Raw genomic sequence first — 21,468 nt, forward strand, 5'->3', positions numbered from 1 at the left:
ATAGAAGTACTACTTGTATGAATCTATTATTTCTGAGTGTGTCTCCAGTTTGGTTCTAATCACTTAAGATTTTGTTAAATGATCTTGTGCAGGCAGAGTTGCAATAATATCAACAAAATGACAGGCATGTTCTGTCTTTCCAGGATGGATATCCGTAAATGACTATAAACCAGCTAGTTCATAATTAAATGATATATTATAGCCTTGGTAGATGAGATTGGCAGATTTTTCAACTGCAAATCACAGCTTGAATGTGTGCCAAGCTGTGTTATGGAAATACATGAGATGGAATAAAAGGATATTTGTAGATTATGTAAAGATTTGGCATAGGTGACCAGTAAACGTGGAACAGACTGGGACATTAGTTTTGGGCTGCCTATCTGGTGCACCCCTTTCTTGCTGGAGTCCACAAATTTGCTCCATCTTCAAGTCCTGATTGTAGGACCTGGGAACTGATGCAGAAAAGGACTGCTTAGTCTGGCTAGTATTTTGTGCTAATTCCAAGTCAGAAACTGGGAAGCATCATGCACATTAAATCTGTCAGCAACTTTTAGTTTTCAGCAAAGCTAGGTATTTTCTTAATTCAATTTTTGGATGTGCCCATTGCTGGCAAGGCCAACTTTTATTGTTCATTCCAAATTGCCTTTAAGAAGGTGGTGATGAGTTGCAGACCTTACGTTGAAGGTATTCCTGCAGTGCTTTAGGGAGGGGAGTTCCAGGATGTAGACACATTTACTATGAAGGAACAGCAATATATTTCCAAGTCAGGATGCTCTGAGACTTGGAGGAGAACCTGTAAGTGGTGGGATTCCCATGAGCATCACTTGGCCACCAATTGTGGTTTCTGTTTGCTGTCCTTGTTACATGTTCCTCCCTGCCTCCAAACAGCATTGACAAAAATTGTCCCAGAACACTCTTTGTCTGTTATGAATAATGAACGGACATTGAAGCTCCGTCAATAATAGAACAGGTATTTTTAGCATATTGGTTAAAGTTAATGGAACTAGCATTCAGAGATAGGGAGTATTTTTCAATGACATGAGTTTGAACCCCTCCACGGTGGCTGGGGAATTCATGTAATTAAATAAGCCTAGAATAAAAAGGCATTATCCATAACTGGGTTGTTATAAAACCTCCACTGGTTTACCTGTGTCCTCCAAGGAAGAAAATATGCTGTACTTGCGTGTTAAGACGCATAAATGTTGTTGATTCTTTCTGGAGAGAAGGAGGATGAGAGGTGACTTGACAGAGGTGTACAAGATGACAAGAGGCATAGATCGAGTTGGACAGTCAGAGACTTTTTCCCAGGGTGACAATGGCTAACACAAGGGGACATAATTTTAAGGTGATTGGAGGAAGATATAAGGGGGATGTCAGGGGTAAGTTTTTTACACAGAGAGTGGTGGGTGCGTGGAATGCACTGCCGGCAGAGGTTGTGGGGGCAGATACATTAGGGATATTTAAAAGACTCTTAGATAGGCGATCCTGCATGTGTCCCATTCAGTCCCTACATCTGCACCAACCTCTTGCAGCCTTTTGGGTCTAATTAGATTTGAGGCCTCGTCACAGAGCCTGTCACACAAAGTGAGGCAGTCTAGGAGTGGTGGCTAGGCCTCATTTGGTGGATCCTGACTGCCCCACATTACACCCTAAACTCAAAGACGCAATCAGCTATTTCTATAGGCCTTTGATAGGGAAGCTTAAAAATGACTTAAGTAGATTTAAATAATTAAAAACATTGAATATTATTGAAAACGTGCATTTAAAAGTAAATTAATTAGAACTATTGGTATTAATTAAAATAAAAACCACACATGCCTTCACTTACCTTTTCCATCAGGTCAGCAGCCCTATTCTAATATTAGCATCCCTGGATTCATAGGTGAGACCCAGGCAATTCTACCAGAGGTCAGATGAGTCAGATTCACACCCCAGTGGGTTAAAGTCAAAGTTGAGTTTATTGCCATATGCACAAGCACATGTATGCACAGGTGCAATGAAAAACTTACTTGCAGCAGCATCACAGGCACATAGCATCGTTCACAAGAAAAACATAACTTAAACATAAATTATACACAATGCAATTAGAACAAAAAAAAACAAGGTCTATTTTAGTGCAAAGTGATCAAAGTGGTCCATGTTTATGTACTGTTTCTCTTTATTACTCGATGAGACTAAAATGCATTTTCACCCACTATGTAAATGTTGTCTTCCCTCCAGCAGCAAACTGTGTGAGTGGGAGGCTGGTATAATCGGAGCCTTGGCTTATCCTCTCGTTCCACCATTTCATACTAGCTTAATATGTATTTTTGGATTTGAAACGTGACAATATTATTTAAAGTATATTTCTTTTCCACAGCTGTAGACAGACTATCCAGTATCATGTCATCCACCTCAACAGATCTGAGCTTGATAGAGCCTGAGAACTCCGAAAATGACAAGAATTTAAATATCAAAGGATGCTGTGAGGAAAAGACTGTGGACTTGCTGCAGAACATATGTACAAGCATGAAAAGGCAAACCCAGGGAGAACTTGGTGGGGATTCCGTGGAGAAGAAGCAGGAAACGGCACAGACTTCTCAGCATAACAGGAACAAATGTGATATCCCAGTAACAGACATTGATGACGTCGTTAATGACCTCAATTCTACTGAAGAAGGAATCCCAGATACATGGTCTCTGAATTCAAAAATCGAGCAAGATGTGAAAATTGCAGGTTCAATAAAAGTTATCAACACCAGAAATGATGTCAGCAGTAAATGTGAGTCCTTAAACAGCATCAAACAGGATATTCTTGATTATTCTGTTCTGAATTCAGTCAGCACGGGCAAAGTATTTTCAGTGAACAAAACCTGCCTGAGTAACTACTCCAGAAACATGAGTACTGAGAGGGAGGGGAAATCATTAAGTTCAACAGATTTCACAGAAAATAATAAACAACAGTCCATGTATGCTGCTGCTGTGGATTCTGATTCAGAGACTGAATCTTCTGATAGCCCTCAAGTATCTTGTAATAAAGTGGCAATGTCTTTGCCTGGTGTTGTTGCTTTCAGTCAGTGTGAAAACCTCAGTGTTGCTGATTCTGATACTGAAGAGGTTGAAATCTGCTACCCGCCCAGTGATCAAACTACCACATCAGAGCAATCTGTGCCTCTTCTGCCAAAATTGAATAAGAGTAATTTGCCAGTGAATAAGATCGCAACAGAAACAAGTAAAGTGACAATGCCAGTGGTCGGAAAAACACATTCGTATCTATCCTCTACATCCCATAAAAGTGGAGAGACTTTAGCCTCTTCTTCACTGCCTTGTACTTTTGATGAGAATACAACAGAGATTGCTGGACTGCTACCATATTCAGTCCCTGCTAGGCCTTCCAAACAGATCAAATTTGAAAGCAATGCCCTCCGTACTACTATGGATGTAAGTGATTCACAAATGGAAATTCAGGAATTTGATGCTTCTTCCAAACAATATCCTCCAACAAATATAAATCATGCTGCAGAAGGCACAGATGTAACCAGGAATCATGATCAAGAGTTGAACAAAAACCATTCTACTGGAAAGGTTGCTAGAGAATTTGTGGAAAAGGTAGTACACCACAATGATTCTGCCTCTTGTGCATCTTCTTTGGAACTGGGAAGAACAGACCATAATTTTTCTTCTTCATTAGATGCCTTGAATCATACCAAGAAAGCAGAAATTACCAATACAAGTCTACAATCTCAGCATCCAGTGCTTAAGCCTAGGCTATCTTCCACAAGTAAGTCCAACCAGGATGCTGCTGATACAGCTGTATCTGTAACTCATATCAAAAAGGAAAGACAAGCTTTGTCAAATTCTAGTCCCCAGCCACAAAGGCATTCCGTTAATCTGTCCAAACAATCTTTAGCAACACAAAATATAAAAGATAAGGGGCAGAGTGAAAGTGGACCATCTCAACTGTACACCAGAACTAAGTTTCAGGACAAAACCCAGAAGTTCCACTCTGCACCAAAACTAAAAGGACTCAGCATTAAAAGTAAAATCAAACCTCAGTCGGAAACCTGTGAGGAGAATGTATCAAAGTCAGATGGATCCAAAAATTCAGAGAAAACAGAAAAATATCCTGAAAACTCACCAGCTTTTGATCAGCTAACATCAAAACTCTTAACCAAAAGAGCATCATTAATATGTAACTTGAGAACAAATAAACAAGGTGAGAAAAACCAATCTGAAATGAAGCAAGAGAAAGAAATTAGTAAAGTTCCTGCATATTCTTCAGAAGAGATTTCGATGGACTTGCTACCAGACACCAGTCTCCAAACAAAGCAGCAAAATAAAGATGGAAACAAGTTATCTGATGTCACTAAAATTGATTTTAGCAATGAAAGACAAAAACAAGATTTAAAAGAAGAATCTAAACACCAAAAAGAAATTGAATTACAAATGACATTGGATCACAAACTAAAAGATGAAGCTCCTAATGAAATGCACAAGGTTATCAAGAAAAATGCATGGATTACAAGTTCTCACAAATCATTGGGGGAGTCAGGAAATTATGAAAGTGAGGAGAACATTACACAAGCATCCAATGAAAGATCTACTGAAATGTATGTCACATCTGTGACTGAATTGATACTTTGTGAGAAGGAAAGCTTAGTCAATAAAACCTTGGGGAAATTGTCACAAACAGCACAGAAAGTAGAAGAGAAATCAGAAGACAGAAAGCCAGAGGAGCAATTGACACCCACAGGACCTAAACCATTGAAAGACTCTCCTGTACACTTTTCGTGCAATAAAGTTGAAGACGATCAAGAATGCATGGCAACACAACGTAGCTTTATAGAATTAAAACTAACATCACCTTCTCTTGAGCAGAAAGAAGTTAATAACACGGCTACTTCTTCAGAACACTTAGATCACAAGTCACCTAAATGCCCCTTAACACCAGATAATGCTCAGAAACCAAAGAAAGCCCCAAAGCCTCCTGTGAAGTTAGACCAGAAACCAGATCAGCTAAGTAGTGAGGATACAAATGTTGTTAAATGTCCATCTGACCATGCAATCAAAGCTGCTCAAAAACAAACTCTATTACTGGAAAGACAAGTAAAATCATTTGAGACTTTGCAATTACACACTACTGTTAAAAGTTCAGATAATATTCAACCAAAAGTCGAAGTAACTGGAAGCTTAAGGAAATCTTTGAGTGAAGAGAAGCACTCCAGCACTGATTTTTTCTTCTATCTAAGGGACAAGGGCAAGTCAAGTATGGGAAGTTTTACCAATGAACTGAATTATCCACCAGAGAGTGGCTCTTTTTCTGTTAGACAGAGAATTAAGTCTTTCGAAAGCCTAGCCAGCTTTGACAAACCTGTTATCAGGAAAATAGACACACATTTATTGGACTCATCCTTTGTTAATTGCAACGCATGTTCCTCTGCTAAGCCAGCAATAGGAAGGCGAATATCAGGTAGCGCAATACCTTTAATGACATCCAATGCTTCATTGGGTCGAGATTTCGATACATCTCGTGTATTGAGACGTAGTTTGAGTTCTTACACTGAAGGCACCTCTGAAGTTGCCTTTACATCATTGCAATTAGAAAAGGCTCCATCGAGCTTAGCTTTACAAAGCTTTGAAACAAATTGTTCTGAAAGCATTACCAAGGAGCTTAAAAAGACCAATGAGTGTGATACCAGCAATGAAAAGTTTCAAGAGCAGGATTTCAATGCATGCAAGGTTAACAATAGTAAAAGTAGGTCATCAGTCAAACACCGACCAAATTCTTTGTCTCGTTCCAAGCTACGGGAGCTTAGAGCACTAAGCATGCCAGACCTTGACAAACTGTGCAGTGATTATTCTACTGATCCAATGACCCATAGCTTTAAAACTGAAATGGAGATTAAGCCAAGAAAGTCTAATGGTCCTGCTGCTGCTGAAAGCCTCACAAATATTTCCTCTGGAACCTCTTATGCCACTAATGGGTCTGGTTTAGTGAAAATTTATAGATCTGGAATTTTGAGTTTAAGGTCAAAGAGCAGCTGGAAAAACAGCACTGGAACACTGGATTCTTGGTCTGATGATGAATTGACGAACAGCGAGAAGTCTGAAAATAAACGGAGAGGTTGGTCTGTCAGGTTAGTGACATGAATTTCAGAGTGCAGTGTGACCTGTCATTAGTCTCTAAATGTAAAGAGCTGTCAAGAGTCTAGAAGGACATTTAGAAGTCAAAGTGCTGGAAATTTTGAATAAGATCAGAAAATGCTGAAAACACTCAGCTGGTCAGGTGAAGGGTCTTCAACATTTAACTTGAACTCTGTTTTGCTGTAAACAATCGCTGCGTGACCTGCTGAGTGGTTCCAGCATTTTCTGCTTTAATTTTAAAGACTTGTCCAAATTATCTAAATAGCACTTTATGATTCTTCAGCGATCTTTTTATTCCCCAGGCTGTTGATTGAATTCCCTTGTTTCGTTTTGGGTAAGTCTGTTACAAACCTATCAAAGGTCAGAAAGAAAAGCTGGCTTTGCAAACCTTAGGCTTTCATATCTTGCATTGGCTATTTTTAACATAACATACTGTATAATTGCAAATTATAAATCAGTATTTTTGACACTGTATAATTTCACCAAAAATAGTTTTCAGATGCAATCACTAGTGGGAAAGTCATGAACAAGGGGAGACAACAACAAAATAAGAGGCCAATCATATAAAACTGAGGTGCATAGAAATTTCTTCTCTCAGAGGGTAGTGAATCTCTGGAATTCTCTGCCCCAAGGGTGGGCAGGCCAGATTATTAGATTTATTTAAGGTGGAGATAGATAAATATTTGAAAGACTGAGGAATTTAGGATTATGGGGAACTGGCAGACAAGAGGATTTGAGGCCAGCATAGATCAGCCATGATCTTCTTGAATGTTGGGACAGGCTGGAGGGGGCAGGCCAACTACTCATCCTATTTTCTTGTGTGTTTTTGTGTGTTCTACATCTGCTCTAAACAAGTTGATTATCTTTTCCCTTTCTCTCCTGGTTGCCATGGATTATATTTGCTTAGAGTGAGTGTCTTGCCTGGGCTCACATGGCATCCATTCACAAGCACTCTTTTCAGAGGGATTCACTGAATAACAATCAGAGCTAAAGGGCCCTGCTGATCTTTCTCCTCAGTAACTCAAACTGAAGTCAGTTATAGTGCACGTTGAACAGCTATATAAGGATTTGTCACCCCACAGGATCAATACCATTGGAAGACTCTTCCTGTACTTTATGTAATTAAGTTGAAGATGATCAGTAATGCATGGCAACTCAACAAAGTAGAAAGCAAGTTCCTCAGCATGGTGACCTGCCTTCTTAAACTACTAGAGCACATTTGGTGAAGGTGCTCTTGTTGTAGTGTTGGGAAGGGAGTTCCAATATTTACTCTCAGCAATTCTGCAAGTCTTCATGCACCTGTGACTTGTTGTCTTGGACTTGGGAGATGCTATTGAAGAAGCCTTGGTGAGTTGCTGCTGTGCATTTTCTAGACAGTAGGCACTGAAGCCATTGTGCACCAATGGTGGAATGAGTGAATGTTGAGGACAGAAGATGGTATGCAATTTAGAAGGCTACTTTGTCCTGAATATTGTAAGATTTCTTAAATGATGCTTGAACTGCACTCACCTAGCTTGTGGAGGGTACCCCATCACATTCCTGACATTCTTTGCAAATGACGGATAGGCTTTGGCGCGTCATCAAGTGGGTGAGTTGCTCCAGGACCTTGCTGGAGCAGCTCTGAACTGCTCTTGTAGCCATGAGGATAGAAATTCATCCTTGGTCACACATGCACAGTATCTTATTGAAACTGAATTTCAGAAGCAAGTGTGGGCTCATGTTGAACTTTTAGCACATATTTCTCATATTTCCTTACCACATAGTCAAAGTCATGTTTATTGTCATAAGCACATGTATGCACAGGTGCAATGAAAAACTTATTAGCAGCAGCATTACAGGCACATAAGCATCATATAAGAAGCATTCTCGGGGTGAAGTATTTACACTCAGCTGAGCAGAGCATAGAGCATCCTGCAGCCTCTGAGGTGGACTTAACAATGCTGCCCTCTTTCCACCACATGCCCTTGCTCACTTTTGATGTAAAAGTCAGCAGATGAAAACAGCTATCTTTTCCCCAGATTTGTTGCAGTGCAAGTAGTGGAACTACTGCACATTAGACAAAAGCTCTGTGACTAAACACCATCACAATGAAAGATTTACTCTGCGGAGGAGGGGATTTATTGTCCTTCTGTGTACAGTGTCTTTCCAAGTCCTGTAAGCAGTTTTATCCCTCTATTTCTCCATTTCATCTTAATTGTCTGCATAAGTTTAAATTTTACATTTTCACCACTAGGCTGCTTCACTGCACTGACCTAACACAATGTTTAAGTAATAATTAGTAATAAAGCTGTTAATAATAATGTTAATTTAACTAGCACATTATCATTCTGATTAGATTTGCATCTGTAATTAACTATTTAGGAATAACTAATACAAGTACATGTCAATAAGAGCAGTAGACACTTTAATGCAGACTTAGAATATCTGATTGGAGGGAAGATCCACATTTCCTGTTAAGCAGTATATACCGCTCATCTGTTTTTGTTGGAATGAGGGATAGTGACGGTCACTTTGCCTGTACAGGGCAGAATAACATAAATTGAAATGCTTCTGGTGCATACTGTCATTGCACATGACAAGGCTGTCAAAATCAAATCCACACAAAAGCCAGCTGTCTACTAATGTCCTTTTTAATTATTAATTGCTTTCCTTGGACTCGAGTTATTCACTGGCCAAGTAGTTTGTGCTGAATCTGAAAGAAGGATTTCATTTTCAGCTTCTTTCCTGATAAGGATAGGTATTTAGTATCCTTTTGCAGTGTTCAGCTGTTCTGTTTTCACTGTTCTATAATATATGGACCTGGGTACATGGGAATTAAGAATATAGTTTACATGCAATCATGTAATAATACTGGTACCTTCAAGAAAGTTAGTGATTATTTTGGTTGGGGGTCTGTACTTTAAAACTTCAGGACTGACTTGTATTGTGCTGTACTGAATATTTAATTTTTATCTTGCATAGACTAAGGTATGACGAGAAAGACTGTTTATTCTTCCTGTCTAGGTTAACAAGGCCTTCTGCTAATTTTATTAATTACAATAATATAACTTAGGTTCTAGGTAATATTATGTTAAGGGGTACTGTACATGTAAGGTTGTACTTAAATTCATAGGCAATGAATATTTGTTCCTTGGCTGCTGAGCATAAACTTAAAATCTAACAGGATCTTACAAAAAAAAACTAAATTTGAAAAAACCTTTTTAAAAAAAAGTAACAGAAATTTGAATGCTAAAATTCACTATTCCTATTTAGTTTTGGTACTGCTTATTTTTACATCTGGTCATTGTAATCTTAATGTTGACACTTAGAAAGTACGTAGAAAGGAATACTGCTCCTTTAACATATTCAAATTAAATTCATTTCTCTTACTTAAATTGTAAAATGCGCAGGCAGATGTTCATGAAACTTAGAATTTCTTTTCTAGGGAGCCTTATCTCCCTGCTTGTTCTCCTTGAACAACCAGCTGTACCTCTTTGTAGGGATAGAATTCAGGCTGCTGTTCTGCATCTCCACAGAGCAACATTTCTGAGACAGATAAGTTGTGAGGAATCAGCCAGGAAACTGCAACCTGTCATTACAGATTATGTTACTTTTCAGTTTAAATGCACTGTGCTGCTGTTAGGATACGACACATCTGTGAGAAAGCATTATATGCTTGACAAGTTTTGTAATGTTACTGATTAATGACATACTTAATCCTTTAAAATATGTTTTTCAGTCTTGAAGATTTATCCCATTCCATCCTGGAGAAACAAAAAGCACAGGCGGTTTTGTCCTCACTAATGGCTAAAGCAGATATCACAAAAATAATCCAGGAAGCCAAGGCTGTAGCTGAGGTGAGTAGTTACAGCTATGTAAATTGCCAAAAGTAAGGGCTTGAGGCAGACATTGCAGATTTCTGTTTTGTTTCTGTTGTTTCCCAGCAGGTAGACTTTCTGTGGTAAGATCCACAGAAGTTGGGGTTGAAGCAGAAATTGCAGCAAAATATGTTTGAATGCACCAAGTTGCCAGATTTAACATTATTTATTGTTTTCTACCTTGTGGGAAAATTAAATGTCAGTAATAACATCTGTCATTTTAATTCCAGCTATTTAACCTAAAACCATAAATTTTACAACAGAGATTTTTTGAACCCTTGTATCTCTGTCAGCTCTTTGTTAGAGCAAACCAAAACTGATTCCATTGTTCTACCCACTACTATAGCCATGTATTATATTCCCCTTCAAGTATTAATGGCTTCCTTTTAAACATGCATTGATCTTCATTTTAGGCATTCCCTATTCTTTGAATTACACACATTACTAATAATAGATTGAGAGATTTCTCCTAACTTCCTGCCTTATCCTCTTTATTTTTTTTTCAGTTGTTAGTAAGTGTCCAACAAAAGGATGGACCTAGAGATATCTTTGGAACTACGGGACACCAAAAACATTCCAGATTAAGCAGCTTCCAATGTATGCCTGGGTTGAACAAATTGTTCACTGGTTAATTATTTCCCACTTGGCTTTAATCTGATGGAACATCCAAATTCAGGTTCACATCTGAACTATTTGAAAATTAATTTGGTGTAAATGAACCTTCTATGGAGAGCCCGCCTCCATTACTCAGGCCTCCAAATCAAAAGTAGCCTGTCAAATTAGTGTTAAAAGATTGCTGAAACTACAAAGTATACCAGATATGTGTTGCAAGCAACAAACTGCTGGAGGAACTCAGTGGGTCAAGCAACATCTATGGAAACAAAGGGATGGTCGATGCTTCGGATCAAGGCCCTTTATCAGTGAGTGTAGAGGGGAGATAGCAGTATACAGAGGTGAGAGGGAGGGGTGAGACAGGGGCTAACAGGCAATAGATGGAACCAGGTGAGGAAGGAGATGATGGGCAGATGGATCCAAGAGGGGAAGGTGGAGGTAAAGATAGAGGCAGAGGCGGGAAGGTGATAAGTGGAAACCAGAGGCTATAGTTGGTGGAATCTGATAAGTAAGGAGGATGATGTGGACCCAGTTAAAGGAATGATGAGGGGCAGATCTCCCCTCTGCCCAGATCCCTGTAATGTTGCTTTGAAATATATAGACCAAAGTGTACACTAGAGTGCCCAGAATATGAGCTTGTTGTTTCTTGTGTTTGAAGAGTGTCTCCGGGTTTGGACCACCATTTAAACTGAAGTGGTTAAGAGTGTAGATAATACAACCATTTTGCAAATTTGTGCAAAATAAATAATCCACTGCCCATTTGAATATAGATCAGCTTGTTAAATGACTGCATGTGGATCAGCTGACCAGAGCACAGACAAAAGATTTGAAATTGCTTTCACTGCTATATGGCAGCATTGCGCAGTGCAGCAATGTACTTTTCCTGGAGTAATTGTTTTTATAATTTGTTTTTTATTCTTACAGCTTTTGTGATTCCTTCTTTTGTAACATAACAAGCCACCAATTAATATTCATTCTGTACCCTGACAATGGCCTGGAAGATCATGTCAATTGAACACATTCCCTTCATGAAGCAAAGTTGTTCTCTGGCCTCTGAGTTACAGTGTCACATATATGTAGTAATAGTTCAGCAGGTAGTTTAATCTTACAGCAGTTTGAACTTCAGTCAGTTTCTACTGTGTATTCAAATTAACTTCCAAGATTTTGTCTGGCTAAAGATTAATTCAACCCGAAGGATAAAGAATGGAATGCCATAACACATCTGTAACACTTTAGAATGCTGGTGGTAGACCCAACAACAGCAGCACACCAATAACGTAGTTTTTTGCTTTGGGCTCAAATACACTGAGACTTGGACTGAATTGATGCATATAAATTTTGCAAAAGACTATTACAGAAGAATAGTATTTAAAGCACATTTTAACTGGAGTCAAGCCTAGATCATGGTGATCAGAGGTCTGTGTATGACTCATTGCCTCACCCAGTCTCTGTTCTTTCTTTTCTGTTGCACCTACTGCACTAATGGAATTAAACAAGTACAATTCTCGTGGTTAAAGCCTGATTAATCATTAACTGAAACTCGATCTAGATTTTCTGAAAAAATATCTAAAAAGAGCTGATATTTTTAAGTAGAATGGTTGAGGTAAAATGAAGCCATGCACCGCACTTCCATCCAATGCATTGCAAATGCACCCTCATGATAAGGCTGCATGACTGTGGAAGAAGTGTGCATGCTGCTTCCAGTAGTAGTTTTGATTCAGGGCACAACTTTGATCATTTGTGTTTGGTGCAAGCAGATTACCACAAAATTATTATTACTGAGTGGAAAATTGGAATTGCAGTGAACTAAAGTGTTCAAACTTGCCTGCTCAGCTATACAGAAGGCAGTTCAGTCATGCAGGACTCCAGGCTAGGGACTTTCACTAGGTTTTTTTTTACTGTCAATCCTTCTTATTAACGTTTTCTGCTTCACTGCTCTTGCAATGAACTTTGCCAAGTTTATCACAATTATCTCAGCAGATAGTTTGATCTGTTAAACATTACCCTGTAACACAGGATTCAAATTAATTTATAGAATTCTCTCCAGCTAATTATTGGTGGCTCAGAGTAGGGAATGGAAACCTATGAGAAGTTTTTACTGTGCTAGTGGTGACCATCAACATAGCATTAATGTAATGAAGGCAACATTGTTGTCCAAGGAGGGTTTATGTAATATCATAATAAGCAGATTCTATGAGGACTTGGAGAGGTAACTATGGTTGCAAAATAAATCAAAATACCATTTGGTTATGGGGGACATACAGTCACTTAATCAAGCTATGCCAACTCACCTCTCAAATCCATGACCTCTACTACCAAGAAGAACAAGGCAGCAGACACGTGAGAATACCACAAATTTATTGTGTTCAAGGTATATATGTTCTATCATACTACATTCCTCAAACATCACAAGTTAAATTAATGCAGAAATTAGATGGGTTAATGCCCATTTTTGAGTGAATAACTGGTGTTGATGATTTGATGACCAAGTTCCCTTCCAAGTTGCACACCACCCTGACTTGCTGGTTCTTCATCAGCACTGGGTCTAAGTCCTGAAACTCCCTGTCCAACAGTCCTGTGGGAGTATCTTCACTAGAAGGATGGCAACAGTTTATTACCTTTTCAAGGGCATTCAGAGATGGGCAATAAATGCCGGTCTTGCAGAATATAAAAAATGTGGCAGATGTAGGGTATTAGTATTGGTTTATTATTGTCACTTGTACTGAGGTACAGTGAAAAACTTGTCTTGCATACCGATCGTACAGGTCAATTCATCACAAAGTGCAGTTACATTGGGTTAGTACAGAGTGCATTCATGTAGTACAGGTAAAAACAGTAACAGTACAGAGTAAAGTGTCACAGCTACAGAGAAAGTGCAGTGCAATAAGGTGCAAGGTCACAACAAGGTAGATCGTGAGGTCAGAGTCCATTCTCATTGTATATAAGGGAACTGTTCAATAGTCTTATCACAGTGGGGTAGAAGCTGTCCTTAGGTCTGGTGGTACGTGCCCTCAGGCTCCTGTATCTTCCACCTGATGGAAGAGGAGAGAAGAGAGATTGACCCGGGTGGGTGCGGTCTTTGATTATGCTGGCTGCTTCACCAAGACAGCGAGAGGTAAAGACAAGAGTCCAAGGAGGGGAGGCTGGTGTCCGTGATGCGCTGGGCTGTGTCCACAACTCTCTGCAGTTTCTTGCGGTCCTGGGCAGAGCAGTTGCCATACCAAGACGTGATACATCCAGATGGGATACTTTCTATGGTCCATCGGTAAAAGGATACAGTAACTTCCAGGAAACCCTTCTCAAGGAGGCCCAAATAAATTACTGGGGAAGATCAAGGGGTATGCAATTAGGGGAGAAATTTAAAACTGATTAGAAACATTAGAAGTTAAAGACAGTTTTTCAGAATAGTTGGAAATGGACAAAGTATCTCAACAGGGTTGTGCTCAAGGACTGTTTGTATTCAGCCTGTGCATTGGTGATTTGATTGTAGTTTGAAGCAAACATCGGTGGGTAATTAGCCCAAAATGGAATGTGGCAACAGGTGTAGAAAGCTTCTTTAATTGGATGTTGCTGCTTTAAGCATCCTCAGCAGCTATATAAAAGCATTGTGGACTAACCTGCTGGCAACATTGAAAAATGGGCTTGTTAACACCAGGTGTTCACTCAAAAATTGGGTACTAAACAATCTAATTTCTGGAGCAATTCACTTGGAGTGGTTGAGTAAGTTATCATGAGAAGACACGTATACAATGTGAACACAAAATTGTGAAAGAAAGCTTGTCGGCCTCCTCTACACTCACATGTTAATCCATCGGGGTTATTTATTGCATCCGGTGCTCCTGATGCAGCCTCCTCTGCATCAGTGGGACCCAACGTAGATTGGGGGATCGCTTTGTTGAGCACCTTTGCTCCATTTGCCACAAAAGGCAGGTCCTCCCAGTGGCCAGCCATTTTAATTCCACTTCTCATTCCCACATTGACATGTCTGTCCATGGCTTCCTCTACTGTCACATTGAGGCCAGTCGCAGGTTAGAGGAGCAACACCTCATATTCTATCTTGGTAGTCTCCAACCTGATGGCATCAATATTGATTTCTCCAACAGTGGGTAGCCTCTCCCCTCTGTTTTCCTCCCCCCTCTTTGTCTTCCCTTGTTCCTGTGTCCCCTTCACCCCTTCTCTTCCCTGCCCACCTCCTTCCCTTTATTCCATGGCCTACTGTCCTCTCCTATCAGATTCGTTCTTCAGCCCTTTGCCTCTTCCACCTGTCACCTCCCAGCTCAACATCATTCCCTTTCAACCCCCATCCCCCACCTACCTGCTTTCCCCCTCTAACCTGCCCTCTTCCTTTCCAGTCCTGATGAAGGGTCTCAGCCCCAAACATCACCTGTTCATTTCCCTCTACAGTTGCTGCCTGATCTACCGAGTTCCTCCAGCATTTTGTGTTCATTGCTGCAGATTTCCAGCATTTGCAGTGTCTCTTGTGTCTTCAAACTTCATTTTGCACAGGTTTGAGACTATGGAATGGTCTATCACAAAAATGACCATGTTTATAGCTCCTTTAATGTAGCAGAGAGTTCCCAAAGATGCTTTGCAGAAGTGTTATCAAATAACAAAATTGATCCTAAGCCTCATAATGATAGGTTAGGAAATGTAACCAGGTGCATCATAAAGGGGGAAAGGGAGGTGGAGAGGTTTTATGAGGGAATACCAGAGCTTAGGACTGTGACATAACCATTCACAGTAATTTAGTTTGGGGATTGTGCAAAATTGGAGGAGTGCATATTTCTTCAATGATAACAAGGCTGAAGGAGATGAAGATTGAAATTATTGTCAGATTTTTAAAAATGAGGATTTTAAAGATGAGGCATTGGTTAACCGAAAGCAATTATTTGGGTCATGGATGAATAGGGCTTAATGCAGGTCATGACACAAGCAAGAGGGTTTGATTGACTTCCAGTTTCGAGAGTAGAACATGGAAAACCAACAAGTAATGCATTAGAATAATGAACTAATTAGATCTGGATGTAGCAAAACTCTCATCTATGAGAGTTTTAACAGCAGATAAGTTAAGACAGAACTGAGTTATTTGATGTTACGGAGAAAGAAATAGTCTGTTATAGGTATGCCACAGATGCAAGATCCAAAACTCAACCCAGGTCAGATATAATACTAATATCGCAAACAGTCTGCTTCAGTTTCAATTACCAGGAAGGAAAGTAGAGTCAGTTCTAAGAAATGGAATATTGTTGAGGACCAAGGACAATGCCTTCGGTTTTCCTGATATTTACCTGGAGGATATTCCTACCCTTTCACCCTAGATGTTGGAGATACAGTCTGACAGCTTGGCAAGTGTTGAGGAGTCAGGAGAGGTTGTGATGAGGGAGATCTGAATGTCAGTGTACACATTGCAATGCATGATGATGCCAAAGGGCATCATGTAGACGAGAAATGGGAAGAGACAAAGTATTGCTCTTTGGAGACACACAGAAAATATTGTGCATGTCAGAGGAGAAGCAATTACCATTGACTTTTTTGTCTAACACTGATAAGAACAGAACCAGGCAAATGCAGTGCAATCCAACTGGATGATGTAGAGGTGCTCTGGAAGAGGATGGTGCGGGCAGCTGTGTCAGAGGTTGCAGAGAGATGGAGACAGACAAGGAGCAATAGATTACTTTTATCAAAATCAGTGGACATCACTAGTGAGTTTGATCAGGGTTGTTTCAGTACTATGGTTGAGTTGTTGATCAACAGGTTAGATCATTGTTTAAGAATAGTTTAGATAGACAGTTGAAGAATTAGGAGAATAAGAACATGGAATATGGATTATAAAAACAAAAAATGGTGAAAATACTCAGGTCAGGCAGAACCGATGAAACAGAGTTACACTCCAATGACCCTTCACCAGAATTGAATTTAGTATTAAAATTAGAATTACTTTTTGAGTGGAAGGAAACATCAACACAAACTAGTCATGTGAAGTGACTGGTTTCTTTTATTTTGTTTTAGTATTTTCATAGAATATATTGCCCTTTTATACCCAGAGTGCACTCATTCATATTGAACTTTAATTGATGACATTCTTCCCACAGGCTTTATTTTGTTCAGTTTGAAACTCTAATTAAAAATCCCTTTGCCCTCTTCAACCACCACAGCAAGATTTTTTTTAGACAAAAAAAAATGAGGGGGATAAAAAAGAAACAGGATTTGATTACAATGTTCTTCCTTGAATTGAATACATGGAGTTCCGAGATTAGCACTTGTTTACATTAAGGGAAAGTATTGCATTGTTTCATAATACAAAATACAGTGAATTCTATTTTCTTTTTTGTTATTCTGTGAGAACAGAATAAAGGAGACATTTATATCATTGTGTTGGACAAAGATGAAGGTGCTGGACTGGGTTTCAGTGTCGCAGGAGGTGTGGACCAGGAGCAAAAATCAGTAACTGTAAGTGTTGTTTAAACTGACCATTTACTTTTAAGGTAAACTGTTAGTTTTATTCAATCAGTTTTTGCTTAAGAAAGCAGATACACAGTTTCCTGTCAACAGTTATAATAATATCTACTGGTGCCATCTACAGGATTGCAAATGCATTGCTCTGGAAGGAACATGATAGAAGTTATAAAATTATTCTGTTATAATTCTACAAGTTAACAAAAGAATGACCAAAAATTGTGAAAGGAGAAAATAAGATTTGTGGATAGGAATCCTGTTTCTTTCAGGTAGAAGGTCGGTGACTTTGTTAGATGAACTCATTAGAAGCTGGACAAGAATGAGACACCACTCACCATGCCAAAAGTTAGTCAAGTTTAAGTACACGTATGCACAGGTTTAGAGATATAGAGTTTTCACTTTTCTGCTGCAGTCTCTTTAATAGAAGAGGAAAGTTGTTTTTTTTGGAGCAGGGGCAGTGTAAAATTAGAGTTGAGGTCACCAATCCCCATAGGTTTATTTCGCAAGGGGTGGTAATAGAGGCAGATACATTAAGGACATTTAAGAGACTCTTAGATAGACACATGAATGACAGAAAAAAAAGAGGGGTATGTGGGAGGGAATGGTTAGATTGATCTTAGAGTAGGTTAAAAGGTCGGCACAACACCATAGGCCAAATGGCCTGTCCTGTGCTGTTACGTTCATTACAAAAAAATACTGACAGGAAAACAAGGAGTAAAACATGGTTTGATTTTTAATTTTTTTAAAAAATTTCTTAACAAGTCATTGGAGAGAGATGTTAAAATGTCTTAGAAAAATTAAAGTCATTCTAGATGAACCAGCTACTTAAAAACTTTTATTTGGATTTCTCACAGTCATTCCCATTGATCTTACACAGGCACTCCTTTTCACACACTGCGGCCCCAGTTCCCACATTCCTCTTCAATTAGCAGGGCCCTGGTTCCCACACACCAGGATCTGGTTCCGGTGTGTTAAAGGGAGCATGGGAACCAGGGCTCCCTTTAACACACCAAACATAGCCACAAAAAAAAAGAGTGCAGGAACTAAGTTTGCAGATGACACCAAGATAGGTGGAGGAGTAGGGAATATTGAAGAAACAGGAAGGTTGCAGAGAGACTTAGATAGTTTAGGAGAATGGGCAAAGAAATGGCAGATGAGATTCAATGTTGAGAAATGTGCTGTTGTACACTTTGGAAAAAGAAATAAACAGGCAGATTATTATCTAGATGGGGAGGAAATTCAAAGTACAGAAATCCAAAGGGACTTGGGGGTACTCGTGCAGGATACCCCAAAGGTTAACCACCAGGTCAGATCGGCGGTAAAGAAAGCAAATGCCATTTTGACATTCATTTCAAGAGGTATAGTGTATAAAAGTAGGGAAGTGTTGATGAGACTCTATGGAGCACTGGTGAGGCCTCATTTGGAATACTGTGTGCAGTTTTGGGCCCCATATCATAGGAAGGATGGACTGATGTTGGAGAGGGTTCAGAGGAGATTTACGAGGATGATTCCCGGAATGAAAGGGCTTACATACCATGAGTGTTTGTCAGCTCTTGGACTGTACTCACTGGAGTACACAAGAATGAGAGGGGACCTCAGAAACATTTAGAATGTTGAAAGGACTGGACAGAGTATATGTGGCTAAGCTATTTCCCTTGGTGGGTGAGTCCAGGACTAGAGGGCACAATCTTAGAATTAGAGGGTACCGGTTTAAAACAGATGAGGAGAAATTTCTTTAGCCAGAGGGTAGTGAAATTATGGAATTCTTTGCCATGTACAGCTGTGGAGGCCCAATCATTGGGGGCGTTTAAGGAAGAGATAGATAGGTATCTAATTAGTCAAGGTATCAAGGGATACAGAGACAAGGCCAGAAACTGGGGCGAGATAGGAATAGTTTTTAGTGTAGCTCATGGAGCGGACTCAATGGGCAGAATGGCCTACTTCTACTCCTTTGTCTTGTGATTTTTCATAGACCACAGCCCCAGTTCCCTCAATCCACAAACTCATTGAGTCCTTATTCCCGTGCTCCCTTGAAATCACCTGGTTCTATTTCCCACTAGAATTATTTCTGTACACAGTGGAATTTATTATTATTATTATTATGTGTGAAATCTTTTTAAAAAGTGTATTTAAAAGAGTGTTGGAGCATTTTATAGGCATAACATCTAATCTGGAAAATCTGCTGGCCCAACACTATGAAAGTCTTGATTCTGATGAATTAATGGAGTTTTATTACATTTTGAAATTGCTTGAGAATCTAATAAAGTAAAAAAACTGATAACACAGCATCTGATTCTTTGGAAACCCTGATGGTCCAGTATCATCATCACTGGTTAATTTGGAATGCAAGCTGGGTGTCCAGAGTGCAAGCAGTGTACACAGTCAGAGCCAGGTGTTGCAGAGTGCACTCGGGATCAGGATCTGAGCTATGGGTTGGCTGCAGAGCCGGAGCCAGGGTTGGGATCTGGAACTCCTGGGGTCAGGAGTGTGAGTAACATGTATATTAAAAGAAAAAAAGGGAAATATATTTGGATGTTAAGAGCAGTTACATCCAACAGTCCATAAAATCTACTAGTCTGGCACCAGCAAAATCCCAAAGGTACTGGATTATCAAGAGTTTTTACTGTAATTTTGAGCACAGTTCCCCTTCTGGTCTAGCCAATGGGGTGTTAGAGAATGCTGGATATTTTGCTGACATTTGTCATGACACCCATTATCAACAAAAAGTAGAGAAAACATAATTCCTTCCATTCAGCAAAAAAAACATTGACCATGGAAGTACAAAAACATTGATTCAGTTAATATTGCTAAGACATTAATGTTTATCCACTGGGTTTGAAAAGATTTCACTTGTTAAGCACCTACAACACACTCCAGCCTCCATGATATGTTGTACATGTGATTGCTTCTCCATATAGTTATTTTCTGGAAGAAAAACAATTGAATTCACAGTTTACTAGAGGATTTGATGGAAATGCAGTGCAGTTAACGTTTGGGATGAATAGTGCCCATGGGAGGGAAATCCCAACTAAAAGATTAAATTTAAGCAAAAGGGTCACAAAATATAGTGTTTGTCTGATAGGAATCTTAACATTTTCAAATAACAATATCTTAGTTATGTTTTATACTTTGTTATAGATATTCACTGAAATCAAACTTTTACTTGCAGATTCACAAAGTATTTTCGAGAGGAGTAGCAGCACAAGAAGGCACAATTCAAAGGGGTGATTACATCTTATCTATCAATGGGATCTCCTTAATAGACACTACACATGGAGATGCACTCAATGTACTTCACCAAGCCCGCATACATAAACAGGCCATCATTGTAATTAAAAAGGGAAGGGAAAAGGAAGAGACTTCATTCAAGGCAGATTCATCAATTTCTAAAGAAAACCACCTTCCAGCTCGAGGAGATGCTACCTTAAAGGAAGCAGGAACAGGTAGGGTATATCAGAAAGCAAGTATAGAAAACAATGTAATACAACAATCAAGGCCAATAACACCACTGTTTTAATGGCTAAAGGCACTGCTCATTAAAATACCAACTCGTGGTCCAGGAATGGTCTCAGATTCAGTTTGCAGTCTATACTGTCATAGTACTGATGGTAGTGAGAGCAGACGTTGTAAGAGTGGCTCAGTGTAACAGTGGGACTTTGAGGCATCGGCATGAAATGACAGGAAATAAGTAGAGGCTAGGGTGAGGTTCTGGTATGTTCTCTTTCTTTCTTTGTTATTGGCAGTCAGGGCAGTGATAGGCTCCTCTTGCAGGATGTGGGAAGTCAGGGAGTCCTCCAGTGTCCCTGATGACCACACCTGCAAGAAGTGCATCAGGATGCAGCTCCTTACAGACAGTATCAGGGACCTGGAACTGGATGAACTCTGGATCATTTGGGAGGCTGAGGGGTATATAGGTAGGAGTTACAGGGAGGCAGTCACACCTAGGTTGCAGGATGCAGGTAGCTGGGTGACAGTCAGGAGAGGGAAAGGTGATAGACAGTCAGTACAGAGTGCCCCTATGACCATTGCCCTCAATAACAAGTATAGCACTTTGGATGCTGTATACAACCTACCAGGGGAAAGCCACAATGGCCAGGTTTCTGGCACCAAGTCTGGCTCAGAAGCGGGGGTGGGGGGTGTAGTAGTGATAGGGGATTCATTGGTTAGGGGAACAGTCAGGAGATTCTGTGGATGAGAACAAGACTCCCAAATGGTATGTAGCCTCCCAGGTGCCAGGGTCAGAGATGTCTCGGATTGAGTCCACAGCATTCTTAAGGGGGAGGGTGAGTAGTCAGAAGTCATTGGCCACATCAGTACAAATTACAAAGGAAGGGCGGGCGATGAGGTCCTGCAAAGTGAGTTCAGGGAGTTAGGTGCTAAGTTTAAATTAGAGTTGCAGGGGATTGGGAACCAGAGTGGC

The 21,468-nt window shown here is 39.8% G+C and overlaps 1 protein-coding gene across 1 annotated transcript in view; it reads left to right on the forward strand.

Moving 5' to 3' along the window:
- Positions 1–21,468, forward strand: part of pdzd2 (PDZ domain containing 2) — a 120,107-nt gene that overhangs the window by 83,271 nt on the left and 15,368 nt on the right. Inside the window, exons 18-21 of the mRNA XM_052034328.1 lie at positions 2,360–6,116; positions 9,842–9,959; positions 16,941–17,042; positions 20,218–20,491. Of these exons, the coding sequence (XP_051890288.1) occupies positions 2,360–6,116; positions 9,842–9,959; positions 16,941–17,042; positions 20,218–20,491 (4,251 nt within the window). The remainder of the gene's footprint in view (positions 1–2,359; positions 6,117–9,841; positions 9,960–16,940; positions 17,043–20,217; positions 20,492–21,468) is intronic.

This window comes from Pristis pectinata, chromosome 2 (assembly GCF_009764475.1).
Source record: "Pristis pectinata isolate sPriPec2 chromosome 2, sPriPec2.1.pri, whole genome shotgun sequence".
NCBI classification, from domain to species: Eukaryota; Metazoa; Chordata; class Chondrichthyes; order Rhinopristiformes; family Pristidae; genus Pristis; species Pristis pectinata.